General features: G+C 33.1%; 1 protein-coding gene across 2 annotated transcripts; it reads left to right on the top strand.

The window, feature by feature from the left end:
- Positions 1-2,330: 2,330 nt before the first annotated feature.
- LOC105669075 (kinesin-related protein 4-like) lies at positions 2,331-12,048 on the top strand. 2 transcript variants are annotated; one of them, XM_067350725.1, is made up of 10 exons: positions 2,331-2,778; positions 3,103-3,337; positions 3,476-3,710; positions 3,794-4,125; positions 4,755-4,872; positions 5,068-5,380; positions 5,814-6,033; positions 6,114-11,394; positions 11,468-11,629; positions 11,730-12,048. In XM_067350725.1, the coding sequence occupies exons 1-10, from the start codon at positions 2,625-2,627 to the stop codon at positions 11,862-11,864; spliced, it is 7,185 nt and encodes a 2,394-aa protein (XP_067206826.1). In that variant the 5' UTR covers positions 2,331-2,624; the 3' UTR covers positions 11,865-12,048. The 2 variants fall into 2 exon arrangements, with proteins under 2 accessions (XP_067206826.1, XP_012217244.1); XM_012361821.2 differs by lacking the exons at positions 2,331-2,778; positions 3,103-3,337 and having other exon boundaries at positions 3,482-3,636.
- The last annotated feature ends 6,934 nt before the right edge of the window (positions 12,049-18,982 follow it).

The following is an 18,982-nucleotide window of genomic DNA, read 5'->3' as shown; positions in this document are numbered from 1 at the left end:
AGTTCAATGTGCACGTTTTGTGCACATAGAGGCGCTAGCCCACAGAAACACGAAAAATGCGAGCATGTCCACTCCCACTTCACTTTTCACGTTTTTACTCCTAGGGAAAAATTACATGATCGATGCCATCGATGCCATAGATATATTACATATAGATAGAGCTTTGTACCATTTTTGCTATAATGCAACACCTGCCAAGATAATGACGGTTTTTCCTCCTTCGCGCATGCGCATTCGTATATTTATCTCGGCAGATACAGCACTTTTACATAAAATTAGGTTATATCCTTGACTGTCATGGGTTGCGTTCCGTTTCGCACATTATGCGCACGAATTACATAGGGTGTTTACGATAATTCAAGTTCGAGTTATAGCGTTTTCGAATAAACGGGGTTTGAACGATCTAGGGTTGATCAATCACTATTTTACTATAAATGCAAGTCTTTCATTGGTAGAGAGGTTGCAATGACGTCATTAACCAATCTTGGGTCGTTCAAACCCCGTTTACTCGAAAACGCTATTAGTTTCACTAGGACCGACAATGAGATATACATAACCATCTAGAACCTTTATGATTCATGACAACTCGACACTGTCTTGTATTGCTTGAGTTAAATTCATTGAATTTGTTGAGTTTAATAAATATAATTATATACATATATATATAATTATATCTATTAAAGAAGTATACCAACATACATACCAACATTATTTGTTTCTTTCATAGACTGATTTGCAGTTGACATTTTTTTATTACAATAAAATTTGCTCTATAAACTCAACAAATTCAATTAATTTAACTCAAGCAATACAAGACAGCGTCGAGTTGTCATAAATCATAAAGGTTCTAGATGGTTATGTCTATCTCATTTTTCGGTCCTAGTGAAACTAACTCGAACTTGAATTATCGTAAACACCCATAGAAAACGTTCCGTTTCACTCAATGCGCGCATGAACAGCGCTTAGAATTCCCTAGATTCCCACACCTGCAGCGCATAATACACGCATCAGCTACCTCAAGTTTGAGTTGCAGCAGCTTATTGGCCGGAGCACAGACTTTTGCATAAAGCATAACGCATAAGCATAAGGAAATTGATTGGTCCATTTCCTTATGCATTTGCTTATGCTTATATATAGACCAATCAATTTCCTTATGCTTATGCATTACGCATTATGTAAAAGCTTGTGCTCTCGGCTTATGCGTTCCATGCGATTGCGTAATTGCATATAGCGATTGATAGCGATATTGTAAAAAGTGTCAAAATAGGAAGAGTCATAATGGAAGAGTCATTGATGATTCACTACTATTACTGTCACTCATTTCATCAATTAAAAACATTGTCACATTGATAGCGCAATTTATTGTGGAATCCATTTTGATTTTCCGCTTCTAATGCGTTCAATATCGTTCCGTTTCAAAGCATGTATCATGCGCATAATGAAACGAAACGCAGCCAATGCGCTAAGCATTAGCGATGCGAACGATGCGTGCTATGCGCAAAACGGAACGCAACCATGGATAAACACTTCTGTTTTTTGAAGATAAATGCGTGATTGCACATGCGCGAGGGAGGAAAAGATAATTTTATCTTGGCAGGCGTAAGATTCACAAAGCTCTATCTATATATAATATATCTATGATCGATGCCAGTTTGTATTGAAAGATTACGCATTGATCATCTGATAAGCGGCGCCAGCTCACGGCTGCCAAATATCGATCGACGTCGACGTCGCACAAAGATCGATACTGCGCGAGCGCGATCCGGCGCAGAGAATAAGGAAAGGTGGAACTTTCTCGAAAATACGAGAAAACTTAAAAAAATTTACCTTATGAGAACAGCATTTTTCAAAAGCACTCTCTACCGAACAGACGAGCAGCATAGTCGCAACCGTGAGAAATAGTAGAAAGGCAATCGAATCGTTTGTCGAGTACTTCAACTTTGTTAATCTTTTTGTAACAAGTATTCTATGTGAAATTATACAATGCAATATTTCTTAAAGGTCAGTGTTCATTATGTGATATAGTCATTCTGTCGTTCTTTTCAAGTAGTCGAGTCGGAAGTCTAACGTTGTTTTACGAGATAAAACAAATAAGATCGTGTCGAGGACGTAACCGTCGTTTTTATTTGAAATAAACAAGTCATTACGGATTTTTATAAGACATTTATTAAAATCAGCAATTTGTCGAGTCGATAAGACATTCTAATTCGAAGTCGGTAAGGATTTTTTAATATTGAGTTTAGTGGTCCCTAGGCTGTGTTCCAAAATTCACTGCCAGTACTGAAAATCTACAGTTTACGTTACGTATATTGTAGATTTTCAGTACTGGCTGTGAATTTCGGAACGCAGCCCTAGTTTTCTTGGCGTGACCGCCCTGCGTGACGATTGACGCATGCGTGGCAACGTCATTTGAATTTGAACAGAATACAACGAGTATTTAGCAGTATTCAGCAGTATTCACTTCTATTCAGTTCTATTCGGTACTATTCAGTTCTTTTCAGTTCTATTCAATGTACTGTGGTATGTTATATACTGAGTTCGGTATACTGGGTGCGATATTAATTGGAAAACAGTGATAAAATTTGCTTTTTTAATTAATTTATTTAAAGAACAAAAAAATCACGATGTCAGACAGTATTAAAGTAGCTATCAAAGTTAGACCGCTGATTAAGCGGGAGAAGGATGAAAATTTGCCAATACAGTGGATGACTCAAGAAAACAGCATTATGGCCATCGACGCAGAGATAAAGAAGCGAGGCGACGGTAGATTCACATTCGGTACGACATAAATGCAAATTTTGATATACAATATATATTTTTGAATATCTGATTAAGAACATATATTTGATCCTGATATTACTTTATTTAGGGCTCAATGACATATTTTGTTTTTTAATCTCTTCAGGGATGAGGCATAATACATATGTGCCAGTATGCTTGAAGAGGTTAATTGCATTTTTTCAATTTTAACCTTTTGTTATCTTGTTCAGTGTTTGAATATATATTTATTTTACTTTAAAAACAAAGATATTGATGATTTAACAGTTATAATTTACATAGATAGCACCTGGTGTTGTTCTGAATATATAATTACATTTACAGATCATATTTTCGATATGGATGCCAGTAATAAAGATGTCTTCGATAGTATTGTAAGGCCTATCGTTGATGCTACTGTAAATGGATTTAATGGTACAGTATTTGCTTATGGACAGACAAGTTCTGGTAAAACATATACTATGATGGGTACTTCAGAAGAGATTGGCGTAACACCTTTGGCTATTGAACATATATTTGATGCCATAGCCAATACTCCAGGACGGGAATTTTTATTGAGGTTTATATACTTATAATTATTACAATAAAATAATATTTTTTGAAGTTTTCTTATCTATTTTTTCAAAGAATTCTTATTATTTACATAAATCATACTATTGGTAAAAGTTAATTCTTTAATAATGTATTAATTTTCTAGGGTATCTTATTTAGAAATTTATAAGGAAACAGTCAATGATCTCTTAACTAAAGATGAAATAGATTTAAAAGTACATGAAGATGCAAATGGTCAAGTATTTGTAAATTGTAAAGAAGAGGTTACAAATTGTCCAGAAAATGTTCTATCAATCATGCATAAAGGTAATAAAAATAGAAGAATAGGTAAAACAAATATGAATAAGCGAAGTAGCAGAAGCCATACGATATTTAGAATTGTAAGTAAATTTTTTTAATTTTACATATCACATACTTGACATGGTACATGTCTACTTAAAAATTACAAAATTGTGTGTTATAGACAATTGAGAGTCGGGAAGCTGGTGCTGATTCAGATGGTGCGATACAAGTATCACAATTGAATATGGTAGATCTTGCTGGTTCAGAAAGAGCACGACAAACAGGTGCTACTGGAGAACGCTTTAAGGAAGGACGTCATATAAACTTATCTCTTTCCACATTAGCATTAGTAATTAAACAATTGAGTGAACCACAAGAATCTCAAAAATACGTAAATTTCCGAGATAGTAAATTGACACGATTACTTCAAGCTTCTTTAGGAGGCAATGCAATGACAGCAATAATATGTGCGATAACACCAGCCGCACTAGATGAAACTCAGTGCACTTTGTCGTTAGTAATTTTACCTTTCAAATAATTTGTGTATATATACAGAGTGATTCTCGTAAATGTACTCATTGAATATCTCGGAAAGGATGCATTATTTTGCTTTGAGGCAAAAAATTATACTATGTATATCGATACTGTAGATTGCGATAAAACTATCTTCAACCTTCAAAAATTGCCCCTTGAGGAAATTTTTAGGGGGGGGGGGAGGGGAGGGTGCTACCTCTATCTCGGTATAGCGGTATAGTGACCCACCGTTAGAAAGATCTTGACATGTACTTTTCGAATCTTTTTTTCAGAATCTAATTATCTCAGTGCCGGAGCTACACTGCATTTTGTAAAGCTCAAAATTTGGAGAAAACCCTCTATAACTAAAAAATTCGGGGGAATTTGAAAAAAGTGACAAGATTAAAAGTCTTATTGTTTTGTGTAGAATTTAAATCCTAAGTCAAAACATACTCTTTTTGTTTGAAAATGCTGAGATAGAGGTAGCACTCGAGGGGAGGGGCAAACCTTAAGAAGCAATTTTTGGAGGTATCTACAGTATCTTTCTGAGATATTCATTGAGTACACTTATGTGGCCTACTCTGTACACACACACATAATGTATTATAGATATATTGTTTTATGAATAGATTCGCATCGAGAGCCAGAAATGTGAAAAATAAGCCTCAACTGAATGAAGTCATGTCCGATGGTGTACTTTTGAAACGTTATGCAAAACAAATAGATAAATTACATGCAGAATTAGAGGCAAGTATTATGTTAATTATGTTAATGTTTTTGTTTGTTTTTTTTTTCAATTAAAATGGTAAAAAGATATAAATTTGCTGAATTTTTGTAATAAGTAATAAATCCTTTATTATAAGTAATAAATTATCCTTTATGTATTAAGAAAAAAATATTTAGAAATCTATTACATCTTATATAATAAATATATTTTTTTAGAAACTGAAACAATTTGCTCCAGCTGACTTTCAAGAAATGGAGTTCAGAATACAAGAGAAGGATCGTATAAACCAAAATTTGGAAAAACGTATTCAATTGTTACAAACCAAGATAGTCCATGGGGATACTCGCAACAATCACGAAACATTTAAGAGTAGAGAAAAAAGGCGACAGACTTGGTGTGGCACTGGTGCATCTAAACTTAATACATCTGTTCCATCATGGATGAATTTAACGCCAATCGAAGAAATGTCACCTTGCAAATTGCATAATAGAAAATCTACTGATTTGATGGATATGATGGCTGATACATGTAAGTTCGGTTCATTTTTACATAGTAAAATTGAATCTTCTTCGTATGTTATACTCGAATTTCCGAGTGTTGGCGATTTCTCGCAGATACTCGAGCATCTGGGACTTAATGTTTAATGTCGACTCCGAAGTTTAGAGTCTAAAGTTGAGAGGTTTTAACTAGGCAATATGTTGCTAGCTGATTTGCTATTGTCTTACGAGAGTGTGATTGTAAATTTTGCAATATTATTTTGCTTTGGGTAGAATTGAATCTGCTGTCATTGCCATGCTAAGTCAACGCAGTAATCAATACTCCACTATTGCTCTCTATCGCAAAGATACTTTGTTATACATAAATGTTAAAATTATATATATATATATATATATATATATATATATATATATATATATATATATATATTATATATATAATTATATTTATATATTTCTTGTAGCATTCCAAATTGTTTACCAGTTAGCCGATTTTGAAGTGGAACTTATGAAAAGTGAAGAGGCTCGCGACACAGAAAATGATAGCGACGATGATTTTATTACGTATCGTAGACAGAATCGTGTTAAATTTAAAGATGATGTAATTATTCACAAACCACTCGTAAACAACGACAGCTATAATAGCATACCGGAGAAAATTGACACTTCTACTCAGACTACAAGGTAAGTAACACAGAAAAAATAATATGGTTGAATTATTTATGTTACAATTAATTTAATAATTTTTTGTTATTTATAAATAGTCTACAATCTCCTGACACCCCAAAACAAACTTTACGGGACAAGATTCACCATTTGTCAAAAGAATATTCACAACTCAAAGAGTTCACAACATTGGAGAAGCAACTGTTTATTGAGGACTATAATTGCGAAACGAAAGAAAAACTTACCAAGCTTTCAACATTAGAAAAGCAGTTAGAAAATATAACATCTGATAAGGATGCTTTCGAACATATAGCAGCCAAGCTTCGTAAAGCGTTAACTGCAGCTGAAATGCGTTATGCTTCAGCAGAAGATCAATTAAACGCGCAAGTAACAGAATTACAAAGGATACCATATTTAGAAGAAAAGATAGCGCAATTGACGGCACAGGAAATGGAAGTGCAGAATATTCCAGAACTACAAAAACAAGTAGCTCTTCTTACAGCTGAAAAGGATGGATATGAACATATCGCATCTGAATTGCGAAGAAAACTTAATGAAGTAGAACAACGTAGTGTTTTATTAGAAAATAAATTGGCAATGCAAAAAAATCACATTAGCGATACAGAGGAATCATTTATACAGTCTTTGTCGAAAAATGAAAATGTGCAACAAATAGAAACGGAATTAGAAACCCAAAATATTACTATTTTTGAATTACAAGAAAAGTTAAAAGAAGCGGAATTGTGTAATAACTCAGTCAAGGAGAAATTCAATGTACAACAGATGGAATTACTAAAGACTATTGACGAGCAAAAGAAGTACATCGAGAACTTCGCGATTGAAAGAAGCAAATTAGAAGTTTCAGTTCGTGAGCTACAAGAAAAATCTAGGGAAACCGAACTGTATAATAATTTGCTGAAGGATAAAATAAATGAGCAAGAATCGCAACTGCAGACAACTCATGACCTGAAAAAGGAGATTGAGTACCTTACATTAAAATGGAAAGAATCTGAAGGTACGATTAACGAATTGCAAGAAAAACTGATCAAAGCTGAGCAGTGTACTTCTGCAGAAGCTGGACAAATACAAAAAATTCAGGACCTAGAAACACAGATTACAAAACTGATGTCTGAAAAAGAGGACTGTGAACAAGCGTTTATGAAATGTAAATCAAATTTGGAAACGAGTCAGAAGGAAGACGCATATTTAAAAGAACTAGAATCTACGAAATCAATGACGTTGGATCACGATTGCGAAAATATATTATTAAATAGCGATTCGTCGAAGGTGTTAGAGGATTCATCGAGAATATCTTTCGAAGAAGATAGTGGAAAGTTATCTGCTGATCTTCTTTTGAAAAATCAGGAATTAGACGAAATAAAAAACGATGTGCAAAGTTTGAAAGCGGATATAGAAAATCTACAAAAAACTGTATATTTGTTAACAACCGAGAATAGTGAATTGGCGAATAAATTAACAGAAGAGAAAGAATGTGCCGAAAAATCAGCTGCCCATTTCCAACAAACAATTGATGAACTTTACGTGCGAAATTCAAAGATAACAGATGAAAAGTTCAATCTTGAAAATAACTTAGCGCTTCTTAACGAGCAGATTGAAACTCTTCGTTCGAAGACGCCTGAACAAAATTTGAGCGAAGAACAGATTAATTTGAAACACGAAGAACGGATTAATACATTAACAGTCAAAAATGCAGAATTATTATCTAATATCGCAGACACTATGAAAGAACTCGAAACATTAAAGGAAAGTAAGTCACTTCTGTATGAACACGATTGTATGTACAAGGATAGATTAACTAATCTAGTAGAAAAACACGAATATTTGACAATGGAAAACAATGAACTTTCCACTGATTTAATGTGCAAAATCGAAGAGAATGATGGATTAAGACAGGAATGTAATATTTTAAAAAATAAACTAGAATTATCACTGAAAAATAAGGAGGACATTAATGACAATCATGTAGAACAACTGAAAACAGAGAATACTCTGTTAAAAACCGAACTGATGGAACTGAAAGCTAATGTGAAAATTTTAACCGAAGAAAACTCGAAAATGTCCAATCAGTTAATGGAGACTTTAGAAGATCTAGATAATACGCGAAAAACTAATTCTTGCAATAACGACTTTAATTCGTCGTTGCTCAATATCTCAATAATGAACGATACAATGGATAAAACTATGGAGGACACTGCCGAAACGAAAATCTTAAAATTGCAAGAGGAAGTTAATAATCTCACGCGTCTTAATAGAAAGCTCAGCGATCTAAAATCAAGTGCCTGCACTGAGTGTGTCCACCTGAAGGAATTGAGCAAAAGTCGAAGAATGGGAAAACTGGAAGTCAAGACTTTCAGTGACAAATTGGAAGATGCGCAAAGAAAGTTTGATCGCAAATCTGCAATAAGTGACTCACTCATTTTAAAAGCAAAGGAAGATGTAAATATAAGCATATGTAATGCATCTTTCAATTCTAGTGTCTCAGAAAATATGAACGTTAGTTACATGGAAGGTAGACTTCAATCTCTAAATAGCGAGTTACAAAGTTTGAAAGAAGATCATAATGAATTATCGGATTTACATAAAGGGAAATCAAATGAGATTGACACATCACAGAATAGCGCTATTACGGATTCGACGTGTGAAGTAAATTTCAGCATTAAGAAATCATCAAGTAAAACTTGTACGAGACTGGAAAATATCGAAAAAACTATGAGCTATTTGCAAACTGATTTGGAAAAATTAAAGGAAAACACTGTAAGTGTCAAAACAGATCTTGCCAAATTCACAAATGAAAAAGAGTCATCTTTATTGGATGAAATTAATTCGTTAAAGACCGCTAACGAACAATTGCTGCAGAGTATATCAGAAAGTGAACTTTTACGTACTGCTGCATTGGAGAAAGCAAATATTCTTGAAAACAATATAACAGAAATGACCAAAAAGCTGCAAAAACTTAACGTAACATATGAAGAAATTGAGAAAGCAAAACTTTTTCTAGAAGTTGAAGCTGAGAGCTTGAAAGAAGAAAAGCTGATGAAGGAACAAACAATAAGTGAATTACGCCAAAGCCTTTCCTGCCTTCAACATGAATTAGATTTAGTGAAGAAGCAGAACGATAAACTGAATGATGATAACAACTCTTTGGACGAAGAATATGAGAAAAAATTGGAATTATTGAAAGCAATGAATGAAGAATTGAATAATTCGAAAACTATTATCTTGCAGAATTTCGCCGATTATTCGAAAAAATCAGAAATTAGGTTGACAGAACTTGATGAAAAAATAAATAAATTCACTTCCGAAAACGATTATTTAAAACAGGAATTAATCAAGCTTCGCGACATAGAAAATAAATTTGAAAAGATGAAAACTGAGTACCAATCTAAATCTCAGCAAGATAAGATACTAGCTGATGAAAATAAAAACCTCAAGAACGCATTAAACAACGTTTCCAAGAATATTATTAAAGAGATCAAGTATCTTAATCCAAAAATTGATACGGAGAAGTTTCTAGATAAACCGACGGACGAGCTGTTCCAGACATTTCTACAAACGATTTTAATGAAAGAAGATGAGATGGCAAAGATTATGCGGAACCAGTTCAATAAGGAAAAGCATAAACTCGAGGATGAAAAACGACAAAGCGTGGATGCAATGAAACGTATGACATTATGGACGAAGGAATTAGAAAGCGAAATAGAAAAACTTCAAGGAGATTTGTCCGAACGAGAAACTGCATCTAATAAATTGCAGAAAGAACTTGGACATTTGGAACACCTTTTACAAGAAAATAATCGCGACAGGGATGCATTAAGAGAAAAGATCAGTCTACTCGAGATGGATCTCGGTAATTTGCAAATTGAACTTAACAGATATTCCAAGATTGATACGGTGAATGAAGAAGCTGTGATTATCGCACAAAAGCGGGAAAAACAAGCGCAAGAAATCATTAAGAATAAAGAAGCTGAATTTCAAATAAAGTTGAAGTCGGAGAAGGAGACGTATAATAAACAACTGGAAGATCTCACGTGTACGATAGAATCCTTGAAGACGAGAAATATGGAATTAACAAATAATATTGAAGGTCTGGAAGCTAATCAGAAACAATTAAAAAACATCATAGACCTAAAAACCAACGAATTAATGAAAAACCATCAAATTATTCAAAAGATACAAATGGAATTGGAGCAACTTACGGAAACTTGCAACGATTTAAATCTCAAGTTGGAACAAAAAACATCACATATTGCAAAAATTACGGAATTGTTAAAAAATAAATGTGATGAGTTAACGGAATACAAAACTAATCTCGATATAATAGTGCCTGAAAATAAGCTCTTGAAGCAACAAATTAATGAACGGAAAGCCAGTATAGAACAACACAAGATACAGATAGAGAAACTAAAAATGGAAAAGAAGGAAGAGATCGACGTGATTAAGGATAAATTAAACATTGAAGAAATGAAAAGTGTTGAATTAAACAATCAAATAACTGAATTGTATAACAAGAATAGTGCCTTGACAGAAAAAATGAATGCTTTGAAGGATGATTACTTGACATTACAGCATAAGTGTGTCATATTGGAGAAGAAGGTCAGAAATAGTACTAGTAAAGTCCAAGCTGAGGAACAAATGGAAGAATTGAAGGACTTGAATAAATCTTTGCGAAATAATTTAGACGGTGCTAGCAATCGAATAACAGAGTTACAAGCTACCAAAACTGACTTGATGAAACAGTTGGTTACTTTAAATAGTCAGTATAAAGTAACGTGCAAGGACAATCAGGAATTAAAGGAAACACTATCATCGTACACATTTAAATATAATGATACCTCAAACTATGAAAAGTATGATGTCTTACTACAAGAGAAGAACAAAGTTGCTTTGGAATTAGAAGCGACAAAAGTTCAATTGAATCAAAAGAACCAAGAAATCGAGAATTATATTAGCAAGATCAAGGAATTGACAGAGAAAAATACGGAGTTTGATCAAGAACTAGAAGAATTGGCGAATGTTATTCGCGAATATGATGTTGATAATACAAGGCTTCAAGATAAATATTACACGTGTCGTAATGAAATTGAAGAACTAAAAAAGAAGATTCAAGATCTTGAGAAAAAAAATCAAGATCTATTGCAATGTACGGAGAGGAACGTATCGTTTGACAAAGTTGAAAAGTCTCATGATGGTGAATGTAGTTATACGGCGTTACAAAATAAGATACGGGAATTGCAGTTGGAAATTGTATCGAAGAATGGAAAGATTGCGACGTTAGAACTGCAAATACGAAGCGGAAGTTTCCCTTATCAAATGAAATGTAGAGAATTGCAGGAACTCCTATCTGCTTACAAAAATAAGGTACTTTAATATATTTTAATTATTATAATCGTTTTAGGAATTATAGATTTGATTATGACTTTCTTTTTTACAGAATAGCGAGCTAAAGGCTGAAGTTGCACGGCTAATGCTGCGTACTAACACGAAGGAATGTGATGTGTGTAAGCAGAAATTTGTAAATAGAAGGACTCAAGCGTGCCAAACGATACCGATTAACGTATTACGATTTTGTGGTTCAAATAGTGGCATAATCGAAGTAAGTACATTAATATTTCAGAACTGAAATAACTAATATTTTTTATATTATTGTCGCAACTTACAGTTACTGTTTTATATAATAATATGCTTTTACATAGGACGAAGTAAAAATAACGAAATTGGAAAAGGAAAAACAGATTATGAAGAACGTTTGTCGTTCTCGATCCAAGACCATAAAGGAGTTGGAGCAACGAGTACAGGAGTTGGAACAGTTGATATCCCACTCTTGTTAAATTAATAATATATAACCCACTAATATTTTATTGCATGTGAGTAAAGTGACAATAATTTTGTCTAAAAGTTTATAAAATGCAAAAAATATGATGTAAAATGTAAATAATTGCAGTTAATATTAAGATCATTAATATAGTTTTATATGTTTTATATGTTTTATAATAAAAATTTAAAAGATGTGAATTTTTCAATTTTTTATACATGGATTTTTTACATGCTGGCGATATTTTAATATACTTTTAAAGACAATACACTGATAAGCCAAAACATGACCACCTACATATTATTGTGTTCATGCTTGATAGGATAAAAGCAGTTTTGATAGCACATGAAGGATCAACACAAGTTTATTTATTGCTGCACTGAGTTCAAACTGCACTGAATTGAATTGATGGCTGGTTTATGCTTCGGTCTTAATCTTAATCTTAGTCTTAGGGCGGTATTCATAGTCCGTTCTTATATTCAAAATCGTCTTAAGCACGGACTTATATTCGCTCTCTTCATCACACATAAGGCCGGTATTCATAGTCCGTTCTTATATTTAAGGTTGTCTTAAGCACGGACTTATATTCGCTCTCTTCGTCACACATAGATTGTGTCTGACAAAGAGAGCGAATATAAGTTCGTGCTTAAGACGATCTTGAATATAAGAACGGACTATGAATACCGCCCATAGATTGTGTCACATAGTCCGTTCTTATATTTAAGATTGTCTTAAGTTTTGTCTTAAAATGCTACGAACCAATCAAAAAGCCATATTAGTATCTTAAGACGACGATGACGACGACTTAAGACGATCTTAAATATAAGAAATGACTATGGTCGGTATTCATAGTCCGTTCTTATATTTAAGATTGTCTTAAGCACGGACTTATATTCGCTCTCTTCGTCACACATAGATTGTGTCTGACAAAGAGAGCGAATATAAGTTCGTGCTTAAGACGATCTTGAATATAAGAACGGACTATGAATACCGCCCTATGAATACCGGCCTTAGTCTTAACTTAATCTTAAAGCCGAGAGCACAAGCTTTTACATAAAGCATAACGCATAAGCATAAGGAAATTGATTGGTCTATATATAAGCATAAGCAAATGCATAAGGAAATGGACCAATCAATTTCCTTATGCTTATGCGTTATGCTTTATGCAAAAGTCTGTGCTCCGGCCATAAGGACTCGTTTATACTCAAAATCTATAGAGAGAAGGTTACCTCAGGCAAACCGGTTGTGGGTGAGGGACGATGAAGTAAGGGGGGAGCTAGAACAGCTTGTTGGCGAGGGGCGACGAAGTAAGGGGGGAGCTAGAAACAGCTTGTAGACGAGGGGCGACGAAGGAAGGGGAGAGCATGATGATCTCATCGTCAAACAGTAGCTGTCACTCTCGCACGCTTTAGTGTTTTCTCTCTCGCTCCTTTAATATAGAAATACTTTGAGTTTTTATCAAAAAAATACTTTTATTTTAGGTCTGTTTTTTATAGCTGAACTGGCTGCACTAGTTCAGAGTTTATCTTTCTCCTTCCAATGTGGAGGGAAAAAGATAAACTTTGAACTAGTATAGCCAGTTCAGCTATAAAGAACAGACCTTTTGTAAAATATTGATAGCACTGGAAATTGCGTAATAAAAATTGAAAAGTAAATTAGAAAGGCGCTATAAATTACATATATTGCAAATTATAGCGCTAGATATTTAACGTTTATAATGTTAAATATCGCTGCAACAGATGCATTTGTAATACAAATTGCTTTGTACTCGTATTTAGACTGTAATATCAATGAAAATAAAATATAATTTAGGGATACACAAAAAAAACATCATTTGTAAAGTAGTAAAATAAAAGAAAAAATAGTACATATTTAAAAATTATTTTTAAAATAATATTTACTGTTTATATGCATTATTTACAAAAGAAATTTATTTTTTATATTTAATTGTGAAAACCTCAAAAATTGTCAAGAAATTGTAACTGAAATTCATAAATGTAAGTACAATTCTAGGAAAATATAAAAAGCATTATACACAAATTTATTATGATACAAACTTAAATAACGAAATTGTAATATATGTTTCAACATTGCAAATGTGAATATTTATATGATAAAATTTACAAAGTGTTAACAATTTTCAAATATTTGCTAATAAAATATTATTGAAATGTTTCTGTTGAAATCTTAAAATAATTCTTTAAAACAAATATGATGGGGTATATATTAGGGATCATTAAATATGCGGCAACATTGTGATTATAAAATTTTATAAGTATCTATAATAAAAATTAAGTATAATAAATATAATAAGTATATAAGTATAATAATAAAATTTTTATAAGTATCTATAATAATAAAAATACATATATGTTATATTAATCTGTTAATATAAAAAAATTATTAATTAATTTAACGCAAATAAATTTCTTTATATTAACAGATTAATACAACATATATGTATTTTTATTATTATAGATACTTATAAAAATTTTATTATTATACTTATATACTTATTATATTTATTATACTTAATTTTTATTATAGATACTTATAAAATTTTATAATCACAATATTGCCGCATATTTAATGATCCCTAATATATACCCCATCATATCTGTTTTAAAGAATTATTTTAAGATTTCAACAGAAACATTTCAATAATATTTTATTAGCAAATATTTGAAAATTGTTAACACTTTGTAAATTTTATCATATAAATATTCACATTTGCAATGTTGAAACATATATTACAATTTCATTATTTAAGTTTGTATCATAATAAATTTGTGTATGATGCTTTTTATATTATCCTAGAATTGTACTTACATTTATGAATTTCAGTTACAATTTTTTGACAATTTTTGAGGTTTTTACAATTAAATATAAAAAATAAATTTCTTTATAGTATTTCTTTTGTAAATAATGCATATAAACAGTAAATATTATTTTAAAAATAATTTTTAAATATGTACTATTTTTTCTTTTATTTTACTACTTTACAAATGATATTTTTTGTGTATATCTCCAAATTATATTTTATTTTCATTGATATTACAGTCTAAATACGAGTACAAAGCAATTTGTATTACAAATGCATCTGTTGCAGCGATATTTAACATTATAAACGTTAAATATCTAGCGCTATAATTTGCAATATATGTAATTTATAGCGCCTTTCTAATTTACTTTTCAATTTTTATTACGCAATTTCCAGTGCTATCAATATTTTACAAGATAAAAGTATTTTTTCGATAAAAACTCAAAGCATTTCTATATTAAAGGAGCGAGAGAGAAAACTACTGTTTGACGATGAGATCATCATTGCCCCTCTTGCCGCTCGCCCCGCTCAGCATTTGCCTCTCTTGCCGCTCGCCCCGCACAGCATTAGCCCCTCTTGCCCCTCGACCCTCTTTGCGCATGAGGTAACCTTCTCTCTATAGATCTTGGTTTATACTTCCCTGGAAATTCGGACTACGCATGTGCAAATGTAACAAAACCTAACCACAAATTTATTTTTTAATTTGGATTTTTTTTATTCCAAACAACATCGAATTGTTGGACACATTCAATTAAATCAGCATCACTCATTTTCGTATTTTACAAGAATCGAAAACCATTATTTCGCGCGGTTTCGTGCTGCGTCGGACGTCAGACTTACCTCATTGGCCCGGCCTTAGGACATTAGGAGCTAAAGTTAAAAGATGGGATCTTTCCAAGATTAAAATTAAGACTAAGATTAAGACTAATAGCGTTTTCGATTATACAGGATTTGAACGACCCAGGGTTGATCAATCACTATTTTACTATAAATGCAAGTCTTTCATTGGTGGGGAGGTTGCAATGACGTCATTAACCAACCCTGGGTCGTTTAAATCCTGTATAATCGAAAACGCTATAAAGAAGTATAAACGCCCTTATGGCATTCTACGTTATCAACTCTTAAGCCGAGAGCACAAGCTTTTACATAAAGCATAACGCATAAGCATAAGAAAATTGATTGGTCTATATATAAGCATAAGCAAATGCATAAGGAAATGGACCAATCAATTTCCTTATGCTTATGCGTTATGCTTTATGCAAAAGTCTGTGCTCCGGCCATTAAGATTAAGATTAAGACCGAAGCATAAACCGGCCATAAGATTAAGACCGAAGCATAAACCGGCCATGAATCAGTGCAAGCGGAAACAAGCTAAGGTCTGTTCTTTATAGCTAAACTGGCTGCACTAGTTCAAAGTTTATCTTTTTTCCTTCACATTAAAAGGAGAAAGATAAACTCTGAACTAGTGCAGCCAGTTCAGCTATAAAGAACAAACCTCTAGTGTAAGCAGAGAGAAGCCTGAGAGACGCCACGGCCAGGTTTTACGTGATTCGCGAAAGCGATACGCCACCTGTGGACCTAAAGGGCTTGTTCGTTTTAGCTGCACTGGGGCAGCTCTGGGTCTGCTCTAAACAAGATAATACAGGACAAACTATTTATCTGTCCTGTATTATCCTGTGTAGAGCAGACCCAGAGCAGCCCCAGTGTAGCTAAAACGAACAAGCCCAAAATGTGCACATTGGAACTACGTAGCCATGTGCACAATTTTTGGTTTCGTTCCGTGCTATGTCCACGAAGGATCGATAATACAGAGTAATGTGCACATTGATGTATATTATACATGTATATTATACATCAATGTGCACATTACTCTGTATTATCGATCCTTCGTGGACATAGCACGGAACGAAACCAAAAATTGTGCACATGGCTACGTAGTTCCAATGTGCACATTTTAGGTCCACAGGTGGCGTATCGCTTTCGCGGATCACGTAAAACCTGGCCGTGGCGTCTCTCAAGCTTCTCTCTGGTGTAAGCAAGTATAAAGACCATTTTAGTACAGTGATCAAGGTGGCACATTTCATGATGTTAAACGAATTATTAGACTCTTCAAATCAAGAAAATATAAATCTAATGCCACTATTTGAATTTATTTTAGATAACATTAATGATAAAATATACAAGATGCGGAAAAAGTACTGGGACCTTGGAATATCTCAAAAAATATAAATTTTATAAAAAAAATATTTCAAATAAAAGTTGTAGGGTTTTAAGTAACGCATTACATGGCAATGCAGTGTGACCTTGAATAGTGTTGTTAAGGTCACATAAAAATCGCTTCAAAATTTTTAAATAGAAACCTCCATTTTTTTATTGCATATTCTTGTAGCTGACTTCGAGAGCTTTCCAAAACGTTATAATAAAGTTATTTTTTATTAAGAACTTTTCGAGTTATAAGGCTTGAAGTTACGGTAGAGTAAGAGAGAAAGAGAATGAGGCAACTAGAGCACTAAAGATGTAGGTATTCTCGTCTCTGCGCCATTTTCGTTCCATTCCCCCACTCTTTGCCCTCTCGCACATTTACCGCTGAGCTAAGAAGTTTATCTAAGGCACTAGATATGTAGGTATTCTCATCCGCCATTTTGGTTCCTATTAGATGGAGAATCATAGCGTATACAGGGTGACACTTAAAGACTGCCCACTAAGTACATAGCGTTATTCCTTGCCAAAAAATGAGTCGAAAAAAGTCCTGAATCATTTTTAATAATTGACGTGTTACACATGTACGCTATACTATACTATATACGCTATAATTCTCCATCTAGTAGGAACCAAAATGGCGGATGAGAATACCTACATATCTAGTGCCTTAGTTTATCTTACTTCTAAATGGGCGAGAGGGCAAGGAGTGGAGGAATGGAGCGAAAATGGCGCAGAGACGAGAAAACTCACGTTTTATAGTGCCTTAAGGCAACTAGAGTACCTCAAGCTTTGACCACGGTGTAAGAATATAAGGTGATTTCACGGCAACAAATTTTTGTGATTTTCCTGTCATTGTTCCACATTGAACCGCTAGGTGGCTACGTGTTGAGGGACTTAAATATATATATATACATATATATAAAAATTTTATTAAAATTTTATTGTCTTGCGGAACTTAATTATAAATATTTATTTTCTTAAAGAAACTTAATTTTCTATAAAGACTGGAATACATTATTAATTATTTTTTCTGCAAATTTAACTAAGAATAATTTGTTATAAAAAAATAAAAAAATATTTTGTCAGTAATATATATTTTTATACACAATGTTAAAAGTTTTATTTAAAAAAATTTGTATTATTTAGGACTATAATTATATATAGATGTGCTTTAAAGATTCATCATCTATCCTTTTCTATCCACATCTATCCACATCTTCTATCCTTTTTTACTTGGGATCTTGCACCAACGTGACATCTTGTGTGGCATGCTTTAACTATGACATCTTGATCACAGATTTTTTGATAGAATACAATGGTCGTGAAATCAAGTTATATTCTTACACCGTGGCTTTGACTATGAAAATATGGACTGCTAGTTACCTCCACTTTTCCTATCTAAAAGCCTATCCAGACAAACATGCATAATCGCATAAACATGCATAAGGAAATTGATTGGTCCATTTTCTTATACATTTGCTTATAGACTAATCAATTTCCTTATGCATATGTTTATACGACTATGCAAGTTTGTCTGGATAGGCCCTAAAGGCCATCACACACAAAATGATATAACTGCATATGCATAGCATAAGACTGTCTCGACCAATAAACATCTAGCATAAAGGCGCCATATTGATTTATATAGCATGCTCATTGGTCGAGACGGTCTTATGCTATGCATATGCAGTTATGTCATTTTGTGTGTAATGGCCTTAACCCGTGTATAAGGATATGTATCCAACATTTTTCGATATTTTTCAAGATTTTGAACTTGCCCCGTGTGGCAAATTGCAGGAAATTCAAAGTACGTAAGAAGGATGCAAGGATTAAGCCCGTAAAACTGCAGGCTGGAGTCATTAATTTCCCCTTTTTTATATTTCCTCGATTCGCAACCTTCCACAAAACAATATAACACCATTTTTATATATTTAAATTGTCAAAAATTCAAACCGATATCATGCACTAAACACCACGCACCTTTGACACGCACACTATTGTATGGATTAGTTATTTCCGGCCTCGTTGCCACACGGTGTCGCCATAGATCTTGACTACCAACGTGAAGTTGGCTCTAGCGGTCCATATTTTCATAGTCAAAGACCTCAAGT

Source organism: Linepithema humile, chromosome 2, assembly GCF_040581485.1.
Source record: "Linepithema humile isolate Giens D197 chromosome 2, Lhum_UNIL_v1.0, whole genome shotgun sequence".
NCBI classification, from domain to species: domain Eukaryota; kingdom Metazoa; phylum Arthropoda; class Insecta; order Hymenoptera; family Formicidae; genus Linepithema; species Linepithema humile.
The sequence above is the reverse complement of the archived record's forward strand: the minus strand, read 5'-3'. Positions and strand labels throughout refer to the sequence as shown.

Excerpts from the sequence above, each read along its gene's own strand:
- LOC105669075 (XM_067350725.1), top strand. The coding sequence starts at position 2,625 with ATGTCAGACAGTATTAAAGTAGCTATCAAAGTTAGACCGCTGATTAAG. Across the intron at positions 3,338-3,475 it reads GGACGGGAATTTTTATTGAG|GGTATCTTATTTAGAAATTT; the intron begins GTTTATATACTT and ends TTAATTTTCTAG. Across the intron at positions 11,395-11,467 it reads TATCTGCTTACAAAAATAAG|AATAGCGAGCTAAAGGCTGA; the intron begins GTACTTTAATAT and ends TCTTTTTTACAG.